A 25887-nucleotide genomic window follows, 5' to 3' on the forward strand; every position below is an offset into this window, starting at 1 on the left:
CCCTGTGCCTACGTCCCTTGTGCCTACTTCCCCGGTGCCTACATCCTTTATGCCTTCATCCCCTCTGCCTTCATCCGCTGTTCCTATATCCCTAGGAGCTTCTTCTGAACTAGCCTCATCTACACCAACTCCCTCACCTGCCCACAGTGCCCCCTTCCCTGGCTGTACTACCAATGTCCCACTCTCTCCTGTCCCTTCAGCCCCTGTGGGCCCTTCGGCCTCCAAGATCCCACCCCTTAGAGTCCCACCCCCTCCTCCACTTTTTAGCCTCAAGCCCAATGTAATTCCCCCAGCGGAGCGAACCAAGCCCTTCCACTGGGACCTCATTGTTTCAGATAAGGTACGAGTAAGACTCTTTGCATTTTAGACTAGAAATCATGTAATTCATATGTGTTGCATGTTAAAGCAAACAACTACTGGAAGGTCCCTGACTGTCAACTTGGATTGTTCTCGTAATGTTTGGATTGTTCTCGGGAATGTTGTCGGGAAATATTCTTTGTGCCGGATCTGCCTATTTTCTATCATCTGTTTTGTAAAATGTGAATTTGTCCCGGCAGTGATGTGATATTTTTCTCTTCAGATTGACAGGTCATTTTGGACGCGCGCTCGGACGATTGAAGTCGACACGTCGCGTCTGCTTGAGCAATTCTCCGCTCAGGATTTGGCAGCAGTCAGCCTGGTGGAGTCGAGTAATAGCATCCACATACTGCTGGACCAGAAGATTGCCCACAACTTCAGTGAGTATAAATCAACCGCGATTATTGCACTGGGTATTGTTAAATTGCCCCAGGCTTGCCTTTTGATAGCAGCTGTAACTGAGAATTGCCTGTGTTGAAATGAGGTCACTCTTTTTGCAGCCAGCAGAGGGCAGCACAACATAGGAAGAGCCATAGATATTAAGAAATAGATGCCTCATTGGCTGCTGCATTTACACTGGTACACTGGAAGAGTGGATGGCACACTAGTCACGCCGCCACTCAAGTGATTACTGGCCAATCACAGCGCATCTTTTTTACACTATTGGCATGAACAGCTTTAGGTCACGCTCCATATGTGTTGTATATTTAACCAGATGCTTAAATGGTTTAAAGAATATCATAGACACTATAATTCATGACCTATTGTTCCAGTTTTTGGTCATACACATTTTCACTGATGCCACAACGTTTCCACTGCAGAGATACATTTAGCTTATTTCAACAGGTCTAAAAAATACCCATTTAACATAATTAATCTATATAATAAAGATAATCTGTAAACAACAGACAAACAAAAAACATGAATTTACACAACACTGATGTCAAAAAAGTCTGTGAAGCGTCAAAAAAGTCTGAAGCAGCAGAAGCTATCTGTGAAATCCATCTGCAACGTAATTCATTGTATACAATATGTAGTAGGGGTCCCTGCTTCATCTTTCTCTCTAAACTCTGGACCTGGCTAATTTGTACCAGCAGGGGGCAATGCGTCCCTAATAAAGCAGCACCATATCTGTCTGTGCAGTCTACAGTGCCCCCCCCCCCATAAAAACGCTCCATTCCCATTGAAAAGCAATGGGAACGGAGCGGCAGAATCCGCTGCATTGGCAGAATGTGTGAATGCATCGGTGTGACTGCACACTAATAATGTCTTTTTTAAATTATTATTATAATTTTGTTTTTACAAACTTCCTGTCACAGGTGTTCAAAGTCAATATACAAATTTTAAATCATTGTCACACTTCAAAAGAAAATCAAGTTCGGGTGTGCAGGCTGGGAACCAAATTAGAACGCAGATTTTAATAAGATATGGATGGCACACTGCGCATGACAATGACAGCGGTTTCATAGGATACTAGGCAAAACATTTTTAAGGGTAGCTTTATTTTGAAAAGGGTTGCTAACTGAAAAGGGTTCCCCCCCCCCACTCACTTAAAAAACACTTTCCTGCACCCTTTTAAGCAGAGTTAACTCCTTGCTGACCTGGAAACCATTTAGAACCATTTATACATAACGGAACCACAATGTGATGCCTCCTCGCCGCATCACGTACAACACCTTTGTACAACAAAGTATAAATCGGACTTAAACTTGTAGAGCGCTTCCTGCAGGTCCCTCACTATCACTTTTTTGCCGCAAGCCTGATAGAGCCTTGAGAGATGAAGAAATCTCTCTTTCTCCCTCTCTCCCTGTCTTTCTCCCTCTACTCTCCCTCTTACTAAGAAATCATGTGGCTTTCTGTAGCTGACTCTGAAGAACACCTAAGCAGTACTTGTTTTGTTGTTGACCAGAGTTTGTCTACAAACATTGTTTTGTTAACAGGATATCTTCTCTCTTTTAGTTCTTCTCTCCCACATCCACATGCACACACATGCATATTTAGTGTGCATGCTCACTATTCATCTGCCTTTCCCCACATAGCAACAGCTCAGTCCCAACTACTCTTCAGTCAGTCGTCATAATGCAGTCAGTGTTTTCTGTACAATCACAAACTGTTACTTTGCGTCATTCGAAATGCTGACTGTCTTTGTCAGCTGGATCTAGACAGCAAAATCAGGTGACAGTATTGCAGTAATACATTTGTGATTTTCATGTGAAGGTAGACTTTGTGTAAGGCTATAGTGACAATTGACAAGTGACAGTTGCATGCCTGTTAAGAATAATAATAATGTTTAATGAATGTGATTATTTACCACAAGAGCCCTCCTTAACCTATTCTGACCTGAGATCAGATTCACACGAGGTTTTCCACTGGACACACGCCGGTCTGACGAACCCATTCTGACCTGAGATCAGATTCTAGAAATGTCAGTCGTTCTTCGATTTTTCAAAAAATAGCAGACCTACAAGCTCGTATCGCGCCACTCGGTGGCGCGATATGAGCTTGTAGATCTGCTATTTTTCAATAGCTAAAGCATAACATGATGCTGACACCAAAATGAGTGCCCGGTCAGAATGGGTTAACACAGGATAACGCAGATCCAACTTGTCTCATTTAATGACTGAAAAATGTCTGAGTTGGTAATTAAAAGTACACCTGTGGTGGTGTCCCGAGCCCAGTAGGATGCGCTCAGCATCTTCATATACTCATTTTGTCAAAACTATGCCCTCCAGTTTCCCTCAAGTACAAGTGTAGCGGCGTAGTTCTGCCTGAAGCCTAGAAACCCTATCTACAAGCTCACGCAGTGTGATGCGTTTTGAGCTTGTAGATCTGCTATTTGTGGGGCTGGCGGCAGACATCACAACATGCAGACTTGCAAGGCGCACCATTGCTTCGATCTGCCACCAACACCGTTCAAGGGTCTGCCATCAGAATGGCCACACTAGGGGAATTATCCATTCGTTGTCAATGGGAATTTAAGGTTTGTGATGGACGAAGTGTCCTATATTCACTAAAAGCTGAATATAGGAGGGTCTAGCGCCCCTCAAAAAACTTTGTTGTACAGTGTTGTATAGTGAAAATATCGATATACAAGCTTAAAACACGTTGCCTTGTGATTATTTGTAAGCTTTGCCTATTAATGACAATCCTGGAATAGGGTCCATGTGATTCATTCATTCTTTTGTCATTGCATCTGAACAGGAATACAACTCTGCCGGCCCCGTTGGAGGGCATTTAACCATGAGTCTCTTTGTATGCAGGATTTAGAGACATCAGTGGATGCTGGGTGTACATTCAAACTATTTTTAACCTGATTTATCATGAGTAGAATTGCTTTGTTTTTGTTTGATCAGTTTTGACAATTCCAACTTGGTGCCAAAATGATGCAGTACCTATAGCCATAATGACCACTAACAGAATGGGACTTTGAAGTTGAGGCGTTGCCTAGCAACCCCTAAACTCAACAAAGGGGGGAGAGATATGCTACCTACTTACCTACGTACCTACAAACATTATCCTTGAACTATGTCACTCATTCAAAGCATGCGTCTCTGAACATCACAACTGTTTCATAACATCCATCGTGGTTGCTTCTTCGATTACCGGTATATATAGAGCACCGAAGTCCTGACGTAACTCGCTCATCCCGACGATTCCCCTGGTTCGCGGAAGTAATTTCTCTATGGAGAATAACATGGGGTGATCTTAATATCGTCTACTATAAGCGTTGTGGTCCAAAAATAAACAAGCTGTCTCGGCGTTATTGTTAGGGAGGTGTCTCTGCATCGTTTGCAACAGTCAGTCACTCATATATGATACAGTCTGCTTCTAGCGAAAATCTAACTAATTCAGCAGCAGTAACATTAGCGTTTTCTCTCAGTCAGTTGATTCTTCATATCCATATGAGTGAAGCGGCCGGGGTGACATGTTTATTTTTCAAACACAGTTGTTATATGAGGCGACCTAAAATCGCCTCAATGGGGATTTCAATGCAACTAAACAAATACATGAACCTGGGGACTGACGCCCTCTACTGAAAGTGACGTCAGACTTCGGTGCTCTATTGTGTGAAGGAGAGCTAAAAAAATAAAAAAACAAATAAAAAAAAGGTCAGGAAAAAATATTTAATAGAATACAAATTAGTGCACTTCCCTCGGGCACTCCACAGAAAGTATACTGTATATGTGATTCCCTTCAGAATACCGTTTGAGTCATTCCCCCTGTAGAGTGGGACTCCCTGTCAAGGGGGACGCTTTCATGTACAGTGCTAGAGGGTTGTTGATTAAATTCTTTGCCTTCATCTATCGTTTCTCTAGATATCTTCCTCAAAAGTTTCCCAGTCCGGCCAGGCGAACTGAAGGACAAACTGTTTATTGTTAAGGAGGCGGACGGAGGCTTATCCGATGAGCAGATCACCTCCCTGAGGAGGTATGTCAAGAAATAAGTTAACCACCCACATTTATATTCAGTCCTTCCTTACAGCATTACACTAGAAGCTGACAGGTGTGCCCAGGATGAGGTAGGTCTTTTATATACTAGAGGGGAAAAAAGGGGGCTTAGAAACTGTCTGTAAAAAAAATGACAACTGTAGAGTTGTGAGTGCACTGCACCGACTTTCTTTATACAAGAGAGGCCTCTGTGGTTGCGTGCAACTGTCGTGCAGTGGAAATAGCCATCGCGGCGCGTTGTGAGCTTGTAAATCAGCTATTATCGCCGCATGACACAGACACAACCAAATATAACAGGGCTTTTACTGTATTCCCCCTACTGGGGGCAGCTAATAAAACTTTCATCTCAAGCTATTTGAGTTGATGGAAACCATTGCCATGCCCACAGGAATATCCCACTGAAAGGAGGTAAAATGCTTTGCCTTTCTTTGCCCCACAGTTTGAGGGGCTTTTTGAGGTCGACCCTTTGAAGGAGTAGTTGGTCGATGTACCGTGTGGAGGATTATATTTATTCCGTGAAAACTTAATATATATTTTAATGTGCTATGGCAAAGCCTGAGGAATAGAATCTGGATAGAACCACTCTCGACGGCGGCTGCAATATTAATGAGTGTCTCGGTAGCACATTCTGTGACTCCTGAAAGAGTGAATGTCTTTGGTTGGGACACAATGCACTAAATTGACCAAGAAGGGAGTACATTTTAAGGAAGCAGTGTTTATATAAACCCTGCTTCCTTAAAATGAGTGAGTGGTCATAAAGTGAGTGAGTGGCCATTCTGATTATCGGACATGATTGTCTTATAGAAAATTTGTTCTATGATGGATCCTTTTTTTTTTTTTTTTTTACTTTTTTTTCACCCAGTGTCAATTGTGATAGTCAACCTGGGGAGAGCAACGGACTGACCTCATGCTTCCTTCAATGCATGAGGAGTCCAAGCCGCTTCTTTTCACCTGACAGGGGGTAGTTTCCCCGGTTGGGCGTAGCGCTTGGAAGGAACACGTCATTCCAACCAGTTCCTTTCCCCTCCATCGGGTGCCCTGGCTGGCCAGGTGGAGGCAGTATCTAGAGACTAGGATTACTACATGTTTTTTGTGTGAGGGTACCTATAGACCCATTCCGTAGCGGGTCTCATGGTCGCAGCCTACGCATTTCCTGTAGGCGGACTCGACGTAGCTGCGGGGGTAAAGCCCTCACCAGGCGCATCTCTTCCACTACAGTGAACGGCAGAGTGACTGATGTTAGTTTGCCTCAAACTTTACTCTTTTACCTGCTTTTTTACTAACACTAACATTACAAAGATGCCCAGAACATCGAGATGAACCTGTGTAGTTTATGGCTGCTCCAACAGTACTGGCAACATAAAAAATAAATAAAAACGGAATGTCTAATATCCACCGCGTTGGCGGGGACCAGAGCCATTGAGTAATGGTTGAGACGAAGCAGTGAAAGATACATAACGCCAGTCTTACCCAATACCAAATATTTCTGTTTTATTAACACAAGGCTGCTGTACTTTATACCTCATACTTTAAATGCTTAGTATGAGGTATAAAATACAGCAGCCTTGTGTTCATAAAACAGAAAGATTGGGCATTGGGTAAGACTGAAATTATGTATCTTTCAGGATTTGTCTCAACCATTACTCTGGCTCTGGTCTCAGCCACGACGGTGGATATTTTGACATTCCGTTTTTTGTTTTTTTTATGTTGCCAGTACTGTTGGAGCAGCCATAAACTACACAGGTTCATCTCGATGTTCTGGGCATCTTTGTAATGTTAGTGTTAGTAAGAAAGCAGGTAAAAGAGTAAAGTTTGCGGCAAACTAACATCAGTCACTCTGCCGTTCACTGTAGTGGAAGAGATGCGCCTGGTGAGGGTTTTATCCCCGCAGCTACGTCGAGTCCGCCTACAGGAAATACGTAGGCTGCGACCATGAGACCCGCCACGGAATCGGTCTATAGGCCGGGGAGACGGGGAGAACATGCAAAATGTGCTATGTTGGATACTTGCATTTTTGGACTGGGCTCCCTAAAACAGATCTTGTATCTAGGGATTTAACCCATTCTGACCGGGCACCCATTTTGGTGTCGGCATCATGTTAGGCTTTAGCTATTTAAAAATAGCAGATCTACAAGCTCATATCGCGCCACCGAGTGGCGCGATACGAGCTTGTAGGTCTGCTATTTTTGAAAAATCGAAGAGCGACTGACATTTTTAGAATCTGATCTCAGGTCAGAATGGGTTCATCAGACCAGTGTGTGTCCGGCGGAAACCTCGTATGAATCTGATCTCAGGTCAGAATGGGTTAAAATATAAAGGTTTTGTGCCCATATATGGAGCTGACTGATTTGTTTGCACTGGGCCTAATTTCACAAAATATAATAATAGAGGAATAAAAACACAGTAAACACAGTCATTTCACAAAATATTCACCTATTTTTGCCAAACGTTCCATTAAAGGTATATTCAGTGATTTCACTCAAAAAACCTTAGGTTTCGTTTTTGGCTGTGGGACCCAGCCTTTCGTCCAATCAGGATAGAGAGTCAAAAACGAAACCTAAGGTTTTTTGACCCCCAGGGGTTAACTGGGGACAGGGAGGAACTCCTTATATGGCCAGCACACTCTATAGTAGGGAGGATTATCACAACTAAACAAAAAAATAAGTGATATTTGAATTAAGTGAAATCACTGAATATACCTTTAATGACATGCCCAGAATAGGGACGCTATGGGTTCATTGTGGTTACAACATTTTATTACAACAGCATGCACTGCAATATCTGACAATCTTAAAAGTATTTATGTTTAAATATTATGTTTAATTTTGATCTATAAGGTATGTGCCAACCCCTGATGATGTGGAAATGTATAAATCCCACCAGGGACCTGTGGCAGAACTGCATATAGTGGACCGATACATGATGGAGGTACTTTTTTTGACCGGTTAACTTTTGTTTTCCTAGCTTGCAATTTGATTTCCTGTGTCCCATGTAACATGTAACATCTCTGTTAGTTTCAATACTGGTGGTCTGGCATGTTTAGCTTATTGACTACTATGGCATGGCTTAATTGACATTACTGCCGACCATTTTCCAAAGCATGCCGTGGTTTGTGTGATTTTTCAAGGAAGCCATTGGATCCTGTGATTGTTGAGACTTGAAACTTGTAGGGATTATCCGATAATTGATCTGCCTCGGCCCTCCCGATATTATCGGCCGATATTTGCATAAAACTTTAATATTGGAAAATATCGTTATCAGTTTGAATGTATCGGTTTTCTCCCGAATTTATGATAATGTTTATTTTTATTTGGAAAACCTTATATTAATGAATGCATCCAGCGGGGCATCACAATCAAATTAGGCATATATCGGTATCGGTTGATAGCGGTTGATATCAGTATCGGAAGTTAAGAGTTGGACAATATCGGGATATCGGATATCGGCAGAAATGTCAATATCAGACATCCCTACTTGCTTGAGATACATAATCCAACTCACTAAATGTCAACGACATGTATCGTTGATGGTCCTTTAACCCATTTTAGGCGGGAACCCCTTTTGGTGTAAACATTATGTTATAATTTAGCTATTGAAAAATAGCAGATCTACAAGCTCATAGCGCGGCACCGAGTGGCGCTCTACGAGCTTAAAAAAAAATAGCAGACCTACTGCTATTTTTGAAAAGTTGTGAAAATGTGGCACAAATCTTTAAATATATGAAATTATTTAACTATAATATTGGCTTCTGGGAGGGTCCCTGGAACTACATATTTTGAGATGGGGGTCCGTGGCCCAATAGAGATAATTCCGGGGGTCCTTGACATGAAAAAGGTTGGGCACCACTGACATAGAAACATGGGTTTTTCAGAAAAATGTTAGGATTTTGAAGCCTTTTTTTTTATCCTCAGACCTCAATTTAAAATGGGTTAAAGTAAAACACCATTGAATAGTAATATTTGATGTTTTAAACATTCAAGCAATTTCGAGTTGTGTGTGTTAGGTGAGTTTTACAGACACTCTACAGTCTAGACCAGGTGTGCCCTAAAGGTCCCCCTCTATTTCCCATTCCAAGTGCATTTGTCTTATATGTAATGCCAGCGCCGCTATTCTAAAGCCCCTCTATATTTAAACTATTTAGACCCGAGTTAAAAACATTCACTTTGAAAGAATATATATTCAAAGATTTGTGCCACATTTTTACGATTAAAAAGAAATAGCAGATCTACAAGCTCATAGCTCACCAGTGCCTCGCTATGAGCTTGTAGATCTGCTAAAGCATAACATAATGCTGAACACCAAAAGGGGTTCCCGGCCAAAAAGGGTTAAACTATTTTCAGCGATGGTGGGTAGATCTTGTTGAGCTGGTCATTTTGAAAGTAGCTCTCAAGTAAAAAAAAAGTGTCTACACCCCCTGGTCTAGACTCGGTAAATGCACAGATTAATTGAATAATCAAAAGAACAATCGACAGATGAATCAGTTATGACAACCATTAGTTGCAGCCCTGCTGCAGTGCAAAATTGTGTTGCAACTGAACAGTGCCATATCAGCCCACGGTGTTTTTCCAGCAGTAGCTGACACCAGGTATAGGATTATGATCATTAAGAGACACATGCAGTGCCGCCCGCCTCCTACAGTAAAATGCTGTGTACATATAGAAACGCTCTGCTCACTAGTCTAGCGCTTCTTTGGAGGTAAATGACTCCTGCGGGTACAAACCTTAATGAGGCTTCAACCCCAAATGCTCCTAAAGACACATTGTACTCTCACTCTTATTCATCTTATGCTGGCGTGATTAGAACTAGAGCGGAGCTGAATATGTCTTACTGTATTATATATACTGTAGCGGATGGGATGCTGCCAATTGCAACTCATGATATTAGATGCTGATTACCTTTGGTATCCTCCTGGATGTTTTTATTTTATTTGTTCGTTTATTCATTATTTATTAATTTGACGTTTTTTTTTACAATTTTTCTGTTCTTTTTTTTTTTCCATTGCGGTAAACAAGCCAATCAAATGACTTGTGTTCAAGGAAAAGACGGTTGCCACTTATGTCTGCTACATTTTAGCGTTCCAATTGCTTTGCAGAGACTTTTGCACAGTCCCCTCTGTCACCTCCTTGAAAATGAGACACCCAATGTTTGTTGTTGTGTATGTGTGTCTAACCTATTTATTTAACACCGCAGACACAATGGTACCCTGGACAGCTGCAGTATATTTGGGCACTCACAAACACATTATCTCGGCAAAACCGCAGTGGTCAAAATGAAGTCCACTGTTAGATCCTCATGCAGCAAAACAGCTTCCGCCTCACTGCAGGGCGTGGTTCTTGTCATTACTTTATGTTCTAGTTGTAATGAGTTAAATACAACTAATAACCACAACCTCTTAATAAGATGAGATAATAAGATACAAGACAAGATAAGAGCACAGTCAGTAGTGCTGTCGCCTCACAGCTACTGTAGAAGGGTCCTGGGTTCGATTCCCGCTGGGGACGCTGGGGGCGTGTTCCCTCCTCCGCGTCATCAGTGCCCATACCTGAGGCGGGGTTGGCGAAAGGGCCTTTCTGTGTGGAGTTTGCATGTTCTCCCCGTGTCCCCTAGGGTAGGTACCCTCACAAAAAACATGCAGTAATCCTGGTCTCCAAACTACCTCCCCCTGGCCAGCCGGGGCGCCTGATGGAGGGGAAAGGAACTGGTTGGAATATCGTGTTCCTTCCACGCGCTACGTCTGGCCAGGGAAATTCCCCCCTGTCAGGTGAAAAGAAGCAGCTTGGACTCCTCATGCATAGAAGGAGGGAACCCCCAGGTTGGCAGAGGAAGTGTAGCTCCCAGGATTACATTAGATAATTGGCACTGGGTGAAAAAAACTGGGTTGCAAAATCGTGGGATAAAAAATAAAAAGTAAAAAGAAAAGACAAGATAAGATAAGCCTTTATTGTTCCCTGGAGTGAAATTCAGTTGTCTTAGAAGTGACAGCAGTAAGGTATACAAGAGGCATACTGTAGGTAAGAGTAAAAGAAGAAAAAAATGAAGCTAAATAAATAAGCTATGTCAAGAAACTGTCACTACTGTATATATCTGCAGCGGGTCCCTGAATGATTACATCTATATATTCATACAGTATGTGCAGTCTATCAACAATGAATATAGGATTGAATATGCAATTATGTAGGTACTGTATGCCATACAGTACACACAGCCAACAGTTATCCTTAACAAGCATACTGTATGGCAATGTTGTTATGTTCATCCTATCAATAGTAGTATTTAGATTAGTCTTGCCATCTGGACTCTCCATGCCAGAGAGTCCTCAACTCATGACGACATAAATTGCTATATCCCTAACCATCTCCAAACACCACTGCTTTTGAGATCAATCTGAATAATCACATGGAAATTGCTTGTGCAATTGTACAATAATTGCACTCTTGTGTGCGTAACTCTATGAGCAAAAGAGAGGGCTTTGTACAGTTTTAGTAGATGCACTTAATATACATATATTCTGTATAATATGCATAACTGAATGCACACTCTCATGCAGCTTATGTTTCTCCCCCGCGACAGATGTGCAACATCCCTTACCTGAGCACACGACTTGATCTGCTCCTGACTTTGAGAGAGCTCCCTATCAGCATGAACGACCTGCAGCCTGTGAGTTATTATTTCAATTATGGTCTCCAATCAAAGGTTGGAACTGTGATGAACATGGTCTAAAATATGTAGCTGGGAAATGTTAAAATGACAAACTCCACAAGATGAAGCATGAGCATGGAAATGTATTCTGTATGCAAATGCTGATGTTCAGAGGCTTGAGACATAAATGAAAAGGATATCTGGAATCAGTGACATTAATACATGAAAGATTTTTTCCCTTTAGTTTTTTATATTTAAACATGAGGGTGAAGCAGTCTCTGTTCTGTTTAGTGGACGGTTAAAAACTGCAATGGCAGACAACTTGACACTCTTCATTTGACAAAGAAGAAATTGTATGTTTTTTTATTAGATAAATCACCCAATTCCTGATCATGTCTAAACAGTAAATCTAAATCAGCTCTTGGTCATTTAACATACCCTGCACTACTGTAAGGCTTGTGCTTTCAGTGGCTAAAACATATTCTACTTTAATGTTGTTGTGACAGATAATTAATTCAGTACAGCACTTCAAACAACTTGACTCTCCTCAGCAACGGCAAACAGTTCAAATTCATACAATATGTGTTGTTTAGTTACCTTGTCGTGGTAAAACGGCGAGATATATTATTGATTCAATGCGCAGTTGATTAAAAATGTATAATCCAAAAATGGATAATAATTGTACGGTGAAATGGCTCACAAAGTCACTCTTTTAGCACATAAATGAATGCAAACAAAGTTGATTCTGACTGTATATAACATCTCAAAACCCAGCACATTTGTTTTTAATACCACTTTGGTGACCTAGACTGGATCCCTGACTTGGGTCATAATTCATTTCCAGTCAACTGCACAACAGAGAAACTTAGCTCGCCAATTGGACTAGTTATATCATGACATGCTAACTACACAACACAGCCCAAACCTCCACTAAAGAGTCCCATTGCGTTAACATTCAAATTCTAAACGAGTTGTTTTGAATGTTTGTGTTGTCTCAGCAGGCCCATTTTTTATTATTAAACCTTTAGAAAGTTGTTTATCCCATTCTGAACGGGCACCCATTTTGGTGTTGGCATCATGTTGTGCTTTAGCTGTTGAAAAATAGCAGATCTACAAGCTCATAGCGCGCCACCGAGTGGCGCGATATGAGCTTGTAGGTCTGCTATTTTTGAAAAATCGAAGAACGACTGATTTAAAAGAAAATCTGATCTCAGGTCAGAATGGGTTAATAATGAAACTGTCAGGATGTAATAGACATTTTTTTTAATCTGATCTCAGGTTAGAATGGGTTAAATTGCTGCTGTGGACTGCAGGTTAGAAAGATATTGCAGTCAGACAAGAACACCCCCCAGTTTCTACAGTAATTCTCTCAAGCTTCTTTCTCTTTGTTACTCTAATCTCTCATCATCTGACTATCATAAAATGAACAGAATGTATGGTCGAGAGAATGACAGTGCTGCAATCCATTGAGTAGCCATCTGGACTAAAACACATACAGTATGCAATATGCTGGATGAAAATATCAGAAAGATGAACAATGTCATTGTACAGAGTGGTTTGCAGCTGGAATTCACTGCAGGGACACTATGGGGCACAATGTACTGTCCTCTAATCGGCAATCTGCAGATAATGCATCTCTCTCCAAATACATGATCAAACAAGGGGCTGTGAGTCGTTCTTGTTGCCGAACTCGTTAAGTCCTGGGATTCTCTGACATGGTCGACTTTCCTAAGCCCGGAACATTAAGAAGGATTTGCTTGCCATCTGACAGACAGGCAGGGCTCAAGCGTGGAACATGGAAAAGTCACTGACTAATCATCAGTGGTGGAACGTTATTAAGTATATTTACTACAAGTACTTAAGTACAAGTACTGTACATAAGTAAAAGTTTTAGGAACTTTTACTTTACTTGAGTATTTATATATATAAGTACTACGCGTTTGTGAGCTTGTAAATCAGCTATTCCCAAATTAGTTACTATATGTCAATACTATTGTATTTTTACTCAAATACAGTTTTGAATAGACTTTTTGGCTGTCATAGTATCAGAGACAGAAAAATGCTAGCATACTATATTTCAGGAAAGGCAAGAGACTTTCAGCCTTTTTGATGTTTTAATGATCCAAAGTGCTGTACAAATGAAAACAGAACGTGCTACAGAACATGCTACCAAAAAAAACATGTACTGTAAGGCTGTGTGTGTGTGTGTGTGTGTGTGTGTGTGTGTGTGTGTGTGTGTGTGTGTGTGTGTGTGTGTGTGTGTGTGTGTGTGTGTGTGTGTGTGTGTGGGGGGGGGGGGGGGGACTTTTAGTTTTTGGCTCCATGGATCGTTAAAACATCTAAATCGATTGAAAACCTTGGTAGACATTGCTTTCCTTGAAGTCTCTGTGTGAAAGCATTTTTCTGTCTCTTGTTTATACAGCTTATGCACCTGACTAGAATACTTATTATTATTGCTATTATTATTTGGATTGTTTAACAAGACAAGGCAAACAATGTTTCTCAATTTTGTTGTCTTAGCATCAACTCGTTTTTGGCTATAAATTCTCATATTGAATTGCTATTTGTACTATAGCCTATTAGTACTTGACACGGACATATACCGGACTATAATCTATAATTGTCCAGTTTGTTAGTTCAAATGAGGTATTGCAAGGTAGCAGCTTTTTTCTCTTGGATCTGAGCTAGGATTGTACGTACTCAACTTTAACCCATTCTGACCGGGCATCCATTTTGGTGTTGGCATCATGTCGTGCTTTAGCTATTGAAAAATAGCAGATCTACAAGCTCATATCGCGCCACCGAGTGGCGCGATACGAGCTTGTAGGTCTGCTATTTTTGAAAAAAATCGAAGAACGACTGACATTTTTAGAATCTGATCTCAGGTCAGAATGGGTTCGTCAGACCAGCGTGTGTCCGGTGGAAACCTCGTATGAATCTGATCTCAGGTCAGAATGGGTTAATAGAACTAAGGACAGTTATACATCACATCCCATGTATATACGTAGCATACTGTAGGTAAGTGTTAAAACACTGATGTCTAAAGTTTTGAAGATCCTGCCTCACACTGCGTTTACAGATTAGAGAGGAATAATAACTTTGCTCTGTTTCCGTTGCGTTTGTCTTTCAGCTGGTTAACCAGAAGATCAGAATGTGCACGCAGCTGTACAACGCCAGGTCATTTGTCTCCGTGCTGGAGTACCTCCGTGCTGTTGGCAATTACCTCAACAAGAACGCTGGCAAGGAGAAGGCCAAGGGATTCCGCCTCTCGTCTTTAACTAAAGTAGGGCCCCGCCACCATTGTCTGATCGTTGCTGGAGTTAAGACTAGGCTAATAAGACTACAATTAAGTCTTTGAATCATTGGTATGGCAGAACTCTCTATGCATACATGGTCACCAGTTGCTGGGTCCATGGGAAATCAACTGCCATTTGCTCTGGCATTCAGAGTACTTCCATCAAGCTACAATATCTGAGCCATTTCCTTGTTTTGGTATTATAGCCTATGCCAATACTGATGTCAACTCTTTTTTACAATTGTTTGGCCTTTGATAGATATTGCTGGTATGTGTTTGTACATTTAGATTATTTAGTATAGATTTTCCTTTCAACTGCTTCAATGTGTCCATGGTGCGTTCACTAATGGGAAGGTTTAATGGCCTGCTGGCCTCCTGAGTCCTGGCCCAGATGTAAAATGTCTCAAAGTCGAATTGAGAGAGCTCAGTTGTCACTATTCGAGACAACACTCCCTTGAAATCAATAGTTTAATGTTTTGTTTTTAGGAAAGTTCAGTCGATACAGTGCAGGGCTGCTCCTCTGGGGCTCACTTTGGTAAACAACATAACCTAGAAAAACACCATGAATTCCTATCGCAGGATTGCATTGCCGAGATTCACCTTGCGTTTCAATTAAGCAAGCTAGCATCCACAGGGCTCCAATACTAGAGACTCTTACCATAATTAATTTAACCCATTCTGACCGGGCACCCATTTTGGTGTTGGCATCATGTTATGCTTTAGCTATTGAAAAATAGCAGATCTACAAGCTCATATCGCGCTACCGAGTGGCGCGATACGAGCTTGTAGGTCTGCTATTTTTTGAAAAATCTGAGAACGACTGACATTTTTAGAGTCTGATCTCAGGTCAGAATGGGTTAATCAGACCAGTGTGTGTCCAGTGGAAAACTCGTATGAATCTGATCTCATGGGATAATTATAAAATAATCTAATATTGATGGAGTCATACAGATTTTTGTTATGGTCGTGTTGACAACATAAGAAAAATCCACAATGAAGGAATATGTGTAAATGAATGTCCCCATTTAGGTGGGTAGGTAGTAGGGAAACCAATGCATCCTGGGTCTTAGCTGGCCTTGAGCATGGATGTTGCATTCTTATTGTTGCACAATGCATCACGCTGCTATGCATTGTGAGCTTTTGGTTTGCATGTTATCCTTGTACCTGGAAGTTATGCAGGAATGCCTACTGAGTGGCAAAAAAACGACTTTCTGGCCTTGACAGCCCCATACATCCAAACAGAAAAGTCCTATCTGATTGCATTAAACGACATTCTACAACAGGTCGTTAAGAGGAAGCAATCTGATTGGTTGAAACGGTTTTTAGCCGTTGATCAAACCAGCACTGTTCACCACCTAATCAAAACAAAGAATTCAGCCGCTCTGTTTTCCCCAGAGCGCTAGCAAACTCGGTGGCTAGGCTAGCTAGTTTTGTCATGGGGGGTCAGATCAACATATGGTCTGAATTCTGTACTGGCCATACTGTATATGGAGCGTGTCTTGAGTGTACAGGGTTTGATGAGGTCAGAACAGGTCAGCTCCATATATGGAGATCTAAGGGTGGAGAGCCCGGGTAGGGCCGGGCCTTAATTTTCGGGCCTGTTGAGAACTCTAGTTTTCGCCGGCTGCCAGGCGCAGTTGCACTAATAACTTTGGGGCGACTAGAGTTAACATATGGAATGTCAGAACAGGTCAGCTCCATATATGGAGATCTAAGGGTTTGAGGTTTGAGGTCAGATGTAGAGTTATGGCCGGCTCCATATATGCAGATCTAGGTGATGATCCAGTCTTCTCCCTGTGTGTGGCTATCCAGGATTTGATGTGGTCAGTGTTGTGATCTTCATATATGGAGACGGCCATATTATATGGAGCGTGTCACGAGGCGTGATGGACTGACAGTCATATATGGTGGCGTGACCGACTGATTGACGGACAGACGGGTTTTTGCAGGTTTTCATAGTAATCTGTGACCTATGGTCGCAAGTTAACCCATTCTGACCGGGCACCCATTTTGGTGTCAGCATCATGTTATGTTTTAGCTATTTAAAAATAGCAGATCTACAAGCTCATATCGCGCCACCGAGTGGCGCGATACGAGCTTGTAGGTCTGCTATTTTTTGAAAAATCGAAGAACGACTGACATTTTTTTAGAATCTGATCTCAGGTCAGAATTTGGTTCATCAGACCAGTGTGTGTCCGGCGGAAACCTCGTATGAATCTGATCTCAGGTCAGAATGGGTTAAGACAAGTATAACTTCAGTTATTGTAACTTTGTACTCTCTCTCTCGTCCACACAGCTCTCTCAGCTGCGTGGGAAAACCAGGAAGTTCACCTTGCTCCATGCCCTTGTGGAGCAAATCATGTTACATGAGCCTGCCGTCGGCACAAACCTTATCCAGGAGTTGGCTGAATTTGAGACCGTACCAGGAGGTATTATAATACGCTCATCAAGATTTGGTCAAAGCAGCCAAAAAACTAAAATTCAGCTTTTTTAGAAGGTCCTGTGAAGTGAAAGTTAAATGTAACTCTCTCTGTCCTTTTCTTTTTGATAGCTTCCATCAAAGGATTGACTGCAGAGGTAGATGGTGAGTAGATCATATATTTTACTCCTGTGCCAAAAGGCGGTTGTTATTCACAGCATTCACACTGGATTTCTGTGTAAGTGTATTGCTTAGGGAGTCGGCGGCTATCCAACCTCAGTTCATTGTACGATTGTTAAAATGCTTTGGAAGAGATTGATGGCCTGAAAGTCAGCCCCCCCCCCCCCCCCTTGCCTCCCACAAGTGTATAACAGTTGTCTTGAAGTGGGGTTCTACAGATTTGGGAGCAGCTTGTGGTCCAGAACCCAAAGTAGCAGGACAACAACGTCAGAGTTGGATTCAGAAAGGCGGTGGTGAAAAAAGCAAGCTGGACAGTGGCCAGTGCTTGCACATATTACTCGGTAGAAATATAACATGAGGACTAAAAAGAGAACGCTCGCACACTGTTGACTCCAGTTGTAGGATGTTTTTTTATTGCACCTGAGTGCTGCTGTGACCTATTGAGACCAAAATGTTACAGCAAGCACCCCGGTTTCAATAAAAACATCCTACAACATGGAACCAACAGCGTGTGAGCGCTCTCTTTTTAGTACCCAAAATATCACACCATCACCATGCAGCTTTTATATAGTGATTTTTTTTAAACTGACATCACATGCCCCAGAATTAGAATAGGGATGGCAGGATTATAAGGGTGTACTTGTAATTTGGTGTTTTCATGCTATCAATAATGTATCAATAATTATCAATAAGTCTGTCTGTCTGACCTCTTCCGTTTCCAGAGGCTAACTTAGTACTTCCACAAATATATTTTCCCATATGTCTTGTACTTTTTTATTTAGATTTTCGATTTGATTAGATCTTTCTTTTTTTTTAGATTTGATGTAATCTCATTTCGGGAGGAAAATGTTGGGTGCGTTTTAGACCATTGTCATGAATACAAATATGGCCCTTAACAGGCCATATTTCACATCACATGCTCAGATTTAAAGCCACTATTGTCTGTCACCCTGCAGTTTTGAAGAATGAACTACAGAAAGTCATACAGTACAGGAAAACATACAAGAAGAGAAATGCAAAGGATCAGCACCTGAACTTTTCCAATGACCTGAAGGTAGAGTATTACTATTATGCCTCGCTGACTATAAATAGTTCAATTAGGGACACCGTAACTTTATATCTTGTAATTTGTAAGTAGTGAAGCTGCTCCAAAGTAGTGGTACCAAACTATTTTAATGAAGCCATCTGTCAGTATCTGTGTGTACGTTAATCCTCCATCCACAAATGTGTCCACCAGATGGTGCTGCAGCAACCCAAACTTCTAGTGTGCCTTTGATGTATTAGTTATTTTGTGTCTATTATACTATAATAATAATGATGATAATTATTATAACAATGAGAAGAAGAATGACAATAATGTTTTTAATATAACAATAAAAGTTTTTAACGCTTTAATGTAAGTGTTTTTTTATGTCAACAAACGGCACTGTCACTACAACTCATTATATGAACATGTAACATAATATTTGAGTAATAGCTTGAATTCCAGCGAGTAGGAAGTATACTGTACCTTCATGCTTTTCTCCGCCTCCCAGGTGGCTGTCGAGAAGTACAAGGCGGAGCTTTCTGTGCTTACCAAGAAGTGTGAGGAGATGAAGAAACTCTACTCTGACATATTGGTAAAGTTATTATTTCAATATCTTTGCTATGCATCCCCAGAGATGGATCTTCCCTTAGTTCAGCTTCTCCAGATGCGTTTGTGATTTGTTTCTAGGGTGACCTACTCGCCCCAACTCCTGCAGGGTAGATGTATTTCAGAGGAAAAGTCCTTTTTTACGTTACAGTTTTGTCCAAAGTTTCAGCATCCTCTATTCCCCTGGGGGTGTACTACAGCATTATGTAGAGGTGGAATAGACTTGGCTAAAGGTTAATGCACTGGTTTCTGTCTTTAAAATATGTCACTTCATTAAATCTACAATCCAGGATTTATTTTTTATCAATAGATTGTTATTTTAACCCATTCTGACCGGGCACCCATTTTGGTGTCAGCATCATGTTATGCTTTAGCTATTTAAAAATAGCAGATCTACAAGCTCATATCGCGCCACCGAGTGGCGCGATACGAGCTTGTAGGTCTGCTATTTTTGAAAAATCGAAGAGCGACTGACATTTTTAGAATCTGATCTCAGGTCAGAATGGGTTCATCAGACCAGTGTGCGTCCGGCGGAAACCTCGTATGAATCTGATCTCAGGTCAGAATGGGTTAACCAACCTGTATGGTATGATCATACAATATATCTAGCACTTATGCATTGGTTTGAAGTTGATTTCCCTACACCTCCATTATTGAGACATTTTGACCCTGGTGTTGCGTAGGACACCTTTTAAGAAAAAAGTTATTTGAAGCAGATGGCTGTATATCGGCCATCTTGGCTGTAGTTCTGACATTGTTAACTCTCCCTCAGGAGAGGGAGTCAGTTTGGACATGAAAGCAATGGATTGTAGCTTAGACATTCATACCCACACCGGTTGATTACCCATCGTAACTGTCTGTCTGTGTCCCTTTGGTGCCCATATGGAAAAGTCCCTGTGCAGTGGTCAATGTCTGTGGAGAATGAAAACTCATCTGTGGAAAGTAGGTGTGGGGAATTCGACAGTTTGGGGGGAATTTGCCAAATCAAGCATCGGCTGGGGTTGCCATGGTAATCAATTGGCTCATTTTGGTCACGGCCAGAGCCTTTTCTGGCAATTCTGGACGACCTCCTATCCGACTGACTCAACGCCCGGCACTAGTGCACTCCCTCAGGTCTGTGTGACGCGTGTGCGACGCATGTGCCGATAGATGGATAGATACGTAGATTGCCTGCGTACATATACTACGTACATACACATACGTATGTAGGCCTATACGTACAGTACATACAGAGATTCTGTCTATTTATTGTAAGTTACTTCCCTGCCTTTATTAATAGTCCACAGTGTAGAGAGAGATAGGAAACAAGTCGAGAGAGTCAGGGAGTGACTCCCAGGAATCCACCCTGGGACAATATGGGACGTACTGTACTGTCAGGCTTCAGAGCCTATGTGGTCCAGACTTTAACCCATTCTGACCTGAGATCAGATTCATACGAGGTTTCCACCGGACACACACTGGTCTGATGAACCCATTCTGACCTGAGATCAGGTTCTAGAAATGTCAGTCGCTCTTCGATTTTTCAAAAATAGCAGACCTACAAGCTCGTATCGCGCCACTCGGTGGCGCGATATGAGCTTGTAGATCTGCTATTTTTAAATAGTTAAAGCATAACACGATGCTGACACCAAAATGGGTGCCCGGTCAGAATGGGTTAACCTTTTAACCCTAACTTGGCTATCGGCGCTCCCATGTTGTGCATTATTAAATGGTTTTGCAATAGACCGTAATGCCTCGCAACAGTTTTCGCCAAAAAAAGGTGAGACAAACTGAAAGGTAATAATCACCTAAAACACACATCCAACTTATTCTGTAGCATATTGTGTACATGTACAAGTAAGAACATACTGTATGACATGTGTCCCCAAAATAGCAGATGTACAAACAGCGTGTCACAAAGTGATATGCTGTGAGCTTGTATATCTGCTATTTTTGTATAGCCAATGCTATAAAATCTGAAACCGGTTTCGCAGATTTGTATCTATTTATATTGAGAAGGACTATGGCACTAAAACTTGTTGCAGAAGTGTTAACAATGGGGAGCCTCAAGACATTATGGCATCTATCTATAAATGCGCCAAATATTTATATTATATTATCCACGTAACTCGAGAACCGTCCGTCCCACCGACTTCCAATTCGACACACGCGTTCCACACCACAGCCTCTGCCCAGGCTCTGGACAGAGGCGACCTCGCCCTTAACCCATTCTGACCTGAGATCAGATTCATATGGAGGTTTCCACTGGACACACACTGGTCTCATTATAACCCATTCTGACCTGAGATCAGATTAAAAAAAAATGTCAGTCGTTCTTCGATTTTTCAAAAATAGCAGACCTACAAGCTCGTATCGCGCCACTCGGTGGCGCGCTATGAGCTTGTAGATCTGCTATTTTTAAATAGCTAAAGCATAACACGAGGCCAACACCAAAATGGGTGCCCGGTCAGCCAATTGATTCACACCTGATCACCCCCCAACGGGCACTGTTCTAGTACATTATGTAAAGAAACACAAACTGGTGTGTGCATTTAGTTGCGAGCAAATTCCATTTTTCTGTTCTCATTAGCAGTGTCATGTACTCCCACAGGACACGTCTCGGCCCATCAGAGTGCTGTATAATTGCCCTGTTATGTTTCGGTGCCATGGCATAAACATATTTATTGCACTGTTCAAGTACAGTACATAATGACTGTGTAGGTGATTTCTTAACCCATTCTGACCTGAGATCAGATTCATACGAGGTTTCCGCCGGACACACACTGGTCTGATGAACCCATTCTGACCTGAGATCAGATTCTAGAAATGTCAGTCGTTCTTCGATTTTTTTCAAAAATAGCAGACCTACAAGCTCGTATCGCGCCACTCGGTGGCGCGATATGAGCTTGTAGATCTGCTATTTTTAAATAGCTAAAGCATAACATGATGCCGACACCAAAATGGGTGCCCGTTCAGAATGGGTTAAACGAGGTGGTGCTTTTAAGCATAGCACCGGCCATGTGCTTTAAAAGCAATCCCATGGTGTGTCGCAACAGCACAGAGATGAATTAGCATACAAGCCGACCGTTCTTTTGAGTGGTGTGGACATAACTGCTCCATTAGGCATACAGTGCATTGAGTACAAAATTACAAACTGGATGAACCTGGAAAGAATGTATTTATTTTGTCCTTGGGGGAATCTAAAAGACACTTTCAATGTTCATTGGCAGGGTAAACCAGTTAAAGTATGAAGCAATAACGTGAGTCTACAATTGACATTTTCTGTGATTCTAGACTACATCTTGTTTTTTGTTTTTTTATCACCAACATCGATAGCAAAGCATGTGTCCATTGTCACAGCTTGTCTGTTCCACCTTGAATAATCCATCATCTCTTGCTATTGAGCTCTGAAATATGACAGGATGAAGGGTGAGCTGTGGTGTTCTATGGGGACCACAATTAGCCCATTCTGACCTGAGATCAGATTCATAACGAGGTTTCCACTGGACACACACTGGTCTGATGAACCCATTCTGACCTGAGATCAGATTCTAAAAATGTCAGTCGTTCTTCGATTTAAAAAAAAATAGCAGACCTACAAGCTCGTATCGCGCCACTCGGTGGCGCGATATGAGCTTGTAGATCTGCTATTTTTCAATCGATAAAGCATAACATGATGCTAATACCAAAATGGGTGCCCGTTCAGAATGGGTTAGATTCCCGCACTTATATCAACTTTCCCCACTGCTTTGGGATTCGGAGAGAGACAGAAGGAGAGAAATAAGAGGAGGGTTATACTGAACCTCCTGAAGCATCTGTTCATCTGACAACTCTGAACATTCCCTTCTTTCCCAGGTAGAAGGAAAACCTACGGCAGTCAGGTTGTTGCCATCTGAAATGTAGCCTACTCACACGAACACTATAGCTTTTACAATGTATAACCTTTGTATTTATGGCCGAGCAAACGCTCTTTTCGGCTAAAATTTAAATAAATACATTTGCGTCATAACTGCTCGTTATGTTGCAAATTGTAATATATTACAAGCTCCGCGGTTATTTGATTAGTTCTTCTCACAGTGATGAGTATCAAATGGCATAATACTGTACAGAGAGACAGACGGTTATGCATAATTATGTGATGTCACAGTGGTCATGTTGTGCTAGATGAGCACATGCATTGACAAGTGGTGCTAAGCACAACAACCCTTTAGCCCAAGAGGGTCATTGCTTGCCTTTCCTTATGGTTTTATGTAATTCTGATGCAACTGTTTTCCTGTAGAGTTGATGACAGACAGACAGACAGACAGACAGACAGACAGACAGACAGGATTATAGCTCTGAATGAGAAAGAAGAACATGTAATCCTTAGTTTGAAGTCAATTGGACTCTGACAAAGTTATGGCTGAAAAGATACCTTGTATCAGGTAATCTAGGAACCACCTTACTTGAACCAAAATAAAGCCGGCAAAATAAAATGACCTGTTATTGTCCTTCTGCCAGGACCAGCAGGTCATTAGACACATGTTTAATTTGAGGAACTAAGAATGACCTTTATACACAAGAAAATACACTTTCATTCTTTCAAAGTAATGTTTTCGAAAACTGGTGGCTCAGCCAGTTAGTTTACAGTTCGAATCTGACCCCTGACTTGTCTGCACATCCTCTCTCTGCCCTTTCCTGTCCCTTTTAATTATTATTATTTGAATTATCAACATTTATTTTGTTGACATTTAATCACCTAAATATAAGGATTAATTCAGTGCATGTCTCATCATGTAGCATTGTTGACCATTGAAGGAAAGGATTCCATGCAGTGTATGATTTTAAGTGTAGCAATTGTAATCATATACATGGCCTATTTTATACTTCTGGAACTGAAATTGATTCACTGTAAAAACATTAACTCTCTCTCTCTCTTGAGAAAACAACTAATCGTGTCTTTCTCCTTTGTCTTCTAGGTTAAATTTGGAGAACCGATTGATCGTGATTCTCAGGAGCTCTTTGGTTTGGTCTGTCAGTTTATCCATGACTTTCGGAGGACCCGTGCTGAAGTCATGTGAATTACAGTATACTGTATATACCGGTTTGAACCCTTGAGACATTGCTGCTGTGAGCTTAACCCATTCTGAACGGGCACCCATTTTGGTGTCAGCATCATGTTATGCTTTAGCTATTTAAAAATAGCAGATCTACAAGCTCATATCGCGCCACCGAGTGGCGCGATACGAGCTTGTAGGTCTGCTATTTTTGAAAAAAATCGAAGAACGACTGACATTTTTAGAATCTGATCTCAGGTCAGAATGGGTTCATCAGACCAGTGTGTGTCCGGCGGAAACCTCGTATGAATCTGATCTCAGGTCAGAATGGGTTAATCAAACCTAACGGAGCACAAGAGTTGCAGGATGCTCAGTTTACATACTATATGTATGTTGTTACTATAAAATACCTTAGAGTAATGTATACTCTATACTCTATCTATAAAAACGGTGGTATTCCTTTATGTGCTGTGAAGGTCTGGGTGAAGGTAGAGGTTTCATTCCAATGAAACCCCCCATTCTTAGCATTCAGCTTCCACGTTTGTTTGTAGTAACACTGCCACTGAGGCACTCGGAGAGGATATATTGCATCTGAAAGCTGCAATCTCATGAATACAGACTATACAGTGCATTCGTATTGGGTTAGTTTGTGTCACAGGTTGTTTTTTTTGTTTTATCCAGAAGGCTGGATCAATATTTATTCAGCATTGTTTTTTTAAACGGCTCAATAAGAGCACATTGAGAGATTTTGAACCGGCTTGGTTTTATGAAAGATTCACATATACTGCGATGTGTGCTGCAATTACCCATCCACTGGAAGGACAGCAAAGCAGCAAAAGAACACTCCACAGATGCCAACTGAAGTGGGTTCATTTTGAGTCCATGTTTTCTTTGCGTTATATAGACACCCAATTGTGCCATTGTTGGGAACATTTTCTATTTCAGAGCTCCTTGAAGAGCTTGACCCACAACGTTCTCATGCTGTGGCATTGCAGCCATACTGTATAAATACAAACACAAACGCATGCAAACCTTGATAGGTTTGCTGAGGTACTCCTAGTTCCGATACAAAGGGCTTTAAATGTACCTTGTTTCTGGTGTATGCTAAAGGGGTTTTGTGGTCCCATTTTGGGCGGGAACCCCTTTTGGTTATGTTATGCAGGCTTTAGCTATTGAAAAGTAGCAGATCTACAAGCTCATAGCGCGCCACCGAGTGGCGCGCTACGAGCTTGTAGGTCTGCTATTTATTTTTAATCGAAGAACCACTGACATAGAAACATAGCTTTTTCAGAAAACTGTCAGGATGTAGAAGACATTTTTAGAATCTGATCTCATGTCAAAATGGGTTAAGATAGATATTATTCTGATGTTTTATTCCGATTGGAATGCAAAACAACAATAATAGTAATCATCGTAAATAACATATGTACAGGCTACAGCATAGTATAGTATTTATGTATAGTTTATATGTACAGTTTCATTATATCGATATTCCACTGTTACGTTCTTAGCTTACGCATGTTTCATGATAAATGCTTTTTATATGTGATGTATTCCCATGCTTTTTTGTTCCTGCTTAATGTAAATCGCTCTGGATTAAGAGCGTCTGCTAAATGGCTAAATTGTAAATGGTAAATTCCCATCAGCAGCCTATTTTACTTGGTTTTACCTAACAGTTTGCATGTGTTGTTAAGCCAGTGTCTTTGGAAAACCTCAGCAGGGTGGTGGTAGCCTGAAATCTACAGATAACAATTGTTTAACCCATTCTGACCTGAGATCAGATTCATACGAGGTTTTCCACTGGACACACACTGGTCTGATGAACCCATTCTGACCTGAGATCAGATTAAAAAAATGTCAGTCGTTCTTCGATTTTTCAAAAATGGCAGACCTACAAGCTC

The 25887-nt window shown here is 41.4% G+C and overlaps 1 protein-coding gene across 1 annotated transcript; it reads left to right on the forward strand.

The window, feature by feature from the left end:
• LOC310862284 (uncharacterized protein) lies at nt 1–24063 on the forward strand. The gene is made up of 11 exons (XM_083770106.1): nt 1–340; nt 581–737; nt 4674–4785; nt 7643–7733; nt 11376–11462; nt 14575–14727; nt 17036–17168; nt 17291–17323; nt 18295–18392; nt 18874–18957; nt 23909–24063. Exons 1-11 carry the CDS (start codon nt 50–52, stop codon nt 24008–24010), a joined length of 1341 nt encoding a protein of 446 aa, XP_083626232.1. The 5' UTR covers nt 1–49; the 3' UTR covers nt 24011–24063.
• The last annotated feature ends 1824 nt before the right edge of the window (nt 24064–25887 follow it).

Source organism: Protomyctophum parallelum (assembly GCF_964188405.1).
Source record: "Protomyctophum parallelum genome assembly, chromosome: 7".
NCBI classification, from domain to species: domain Eukaryota; kingdom Metazoa; phylum Chordata; class Actinopteri; order Myctophiformes; family Myctophidae; genus Protomyctophum; species Protomyctophum parallelum.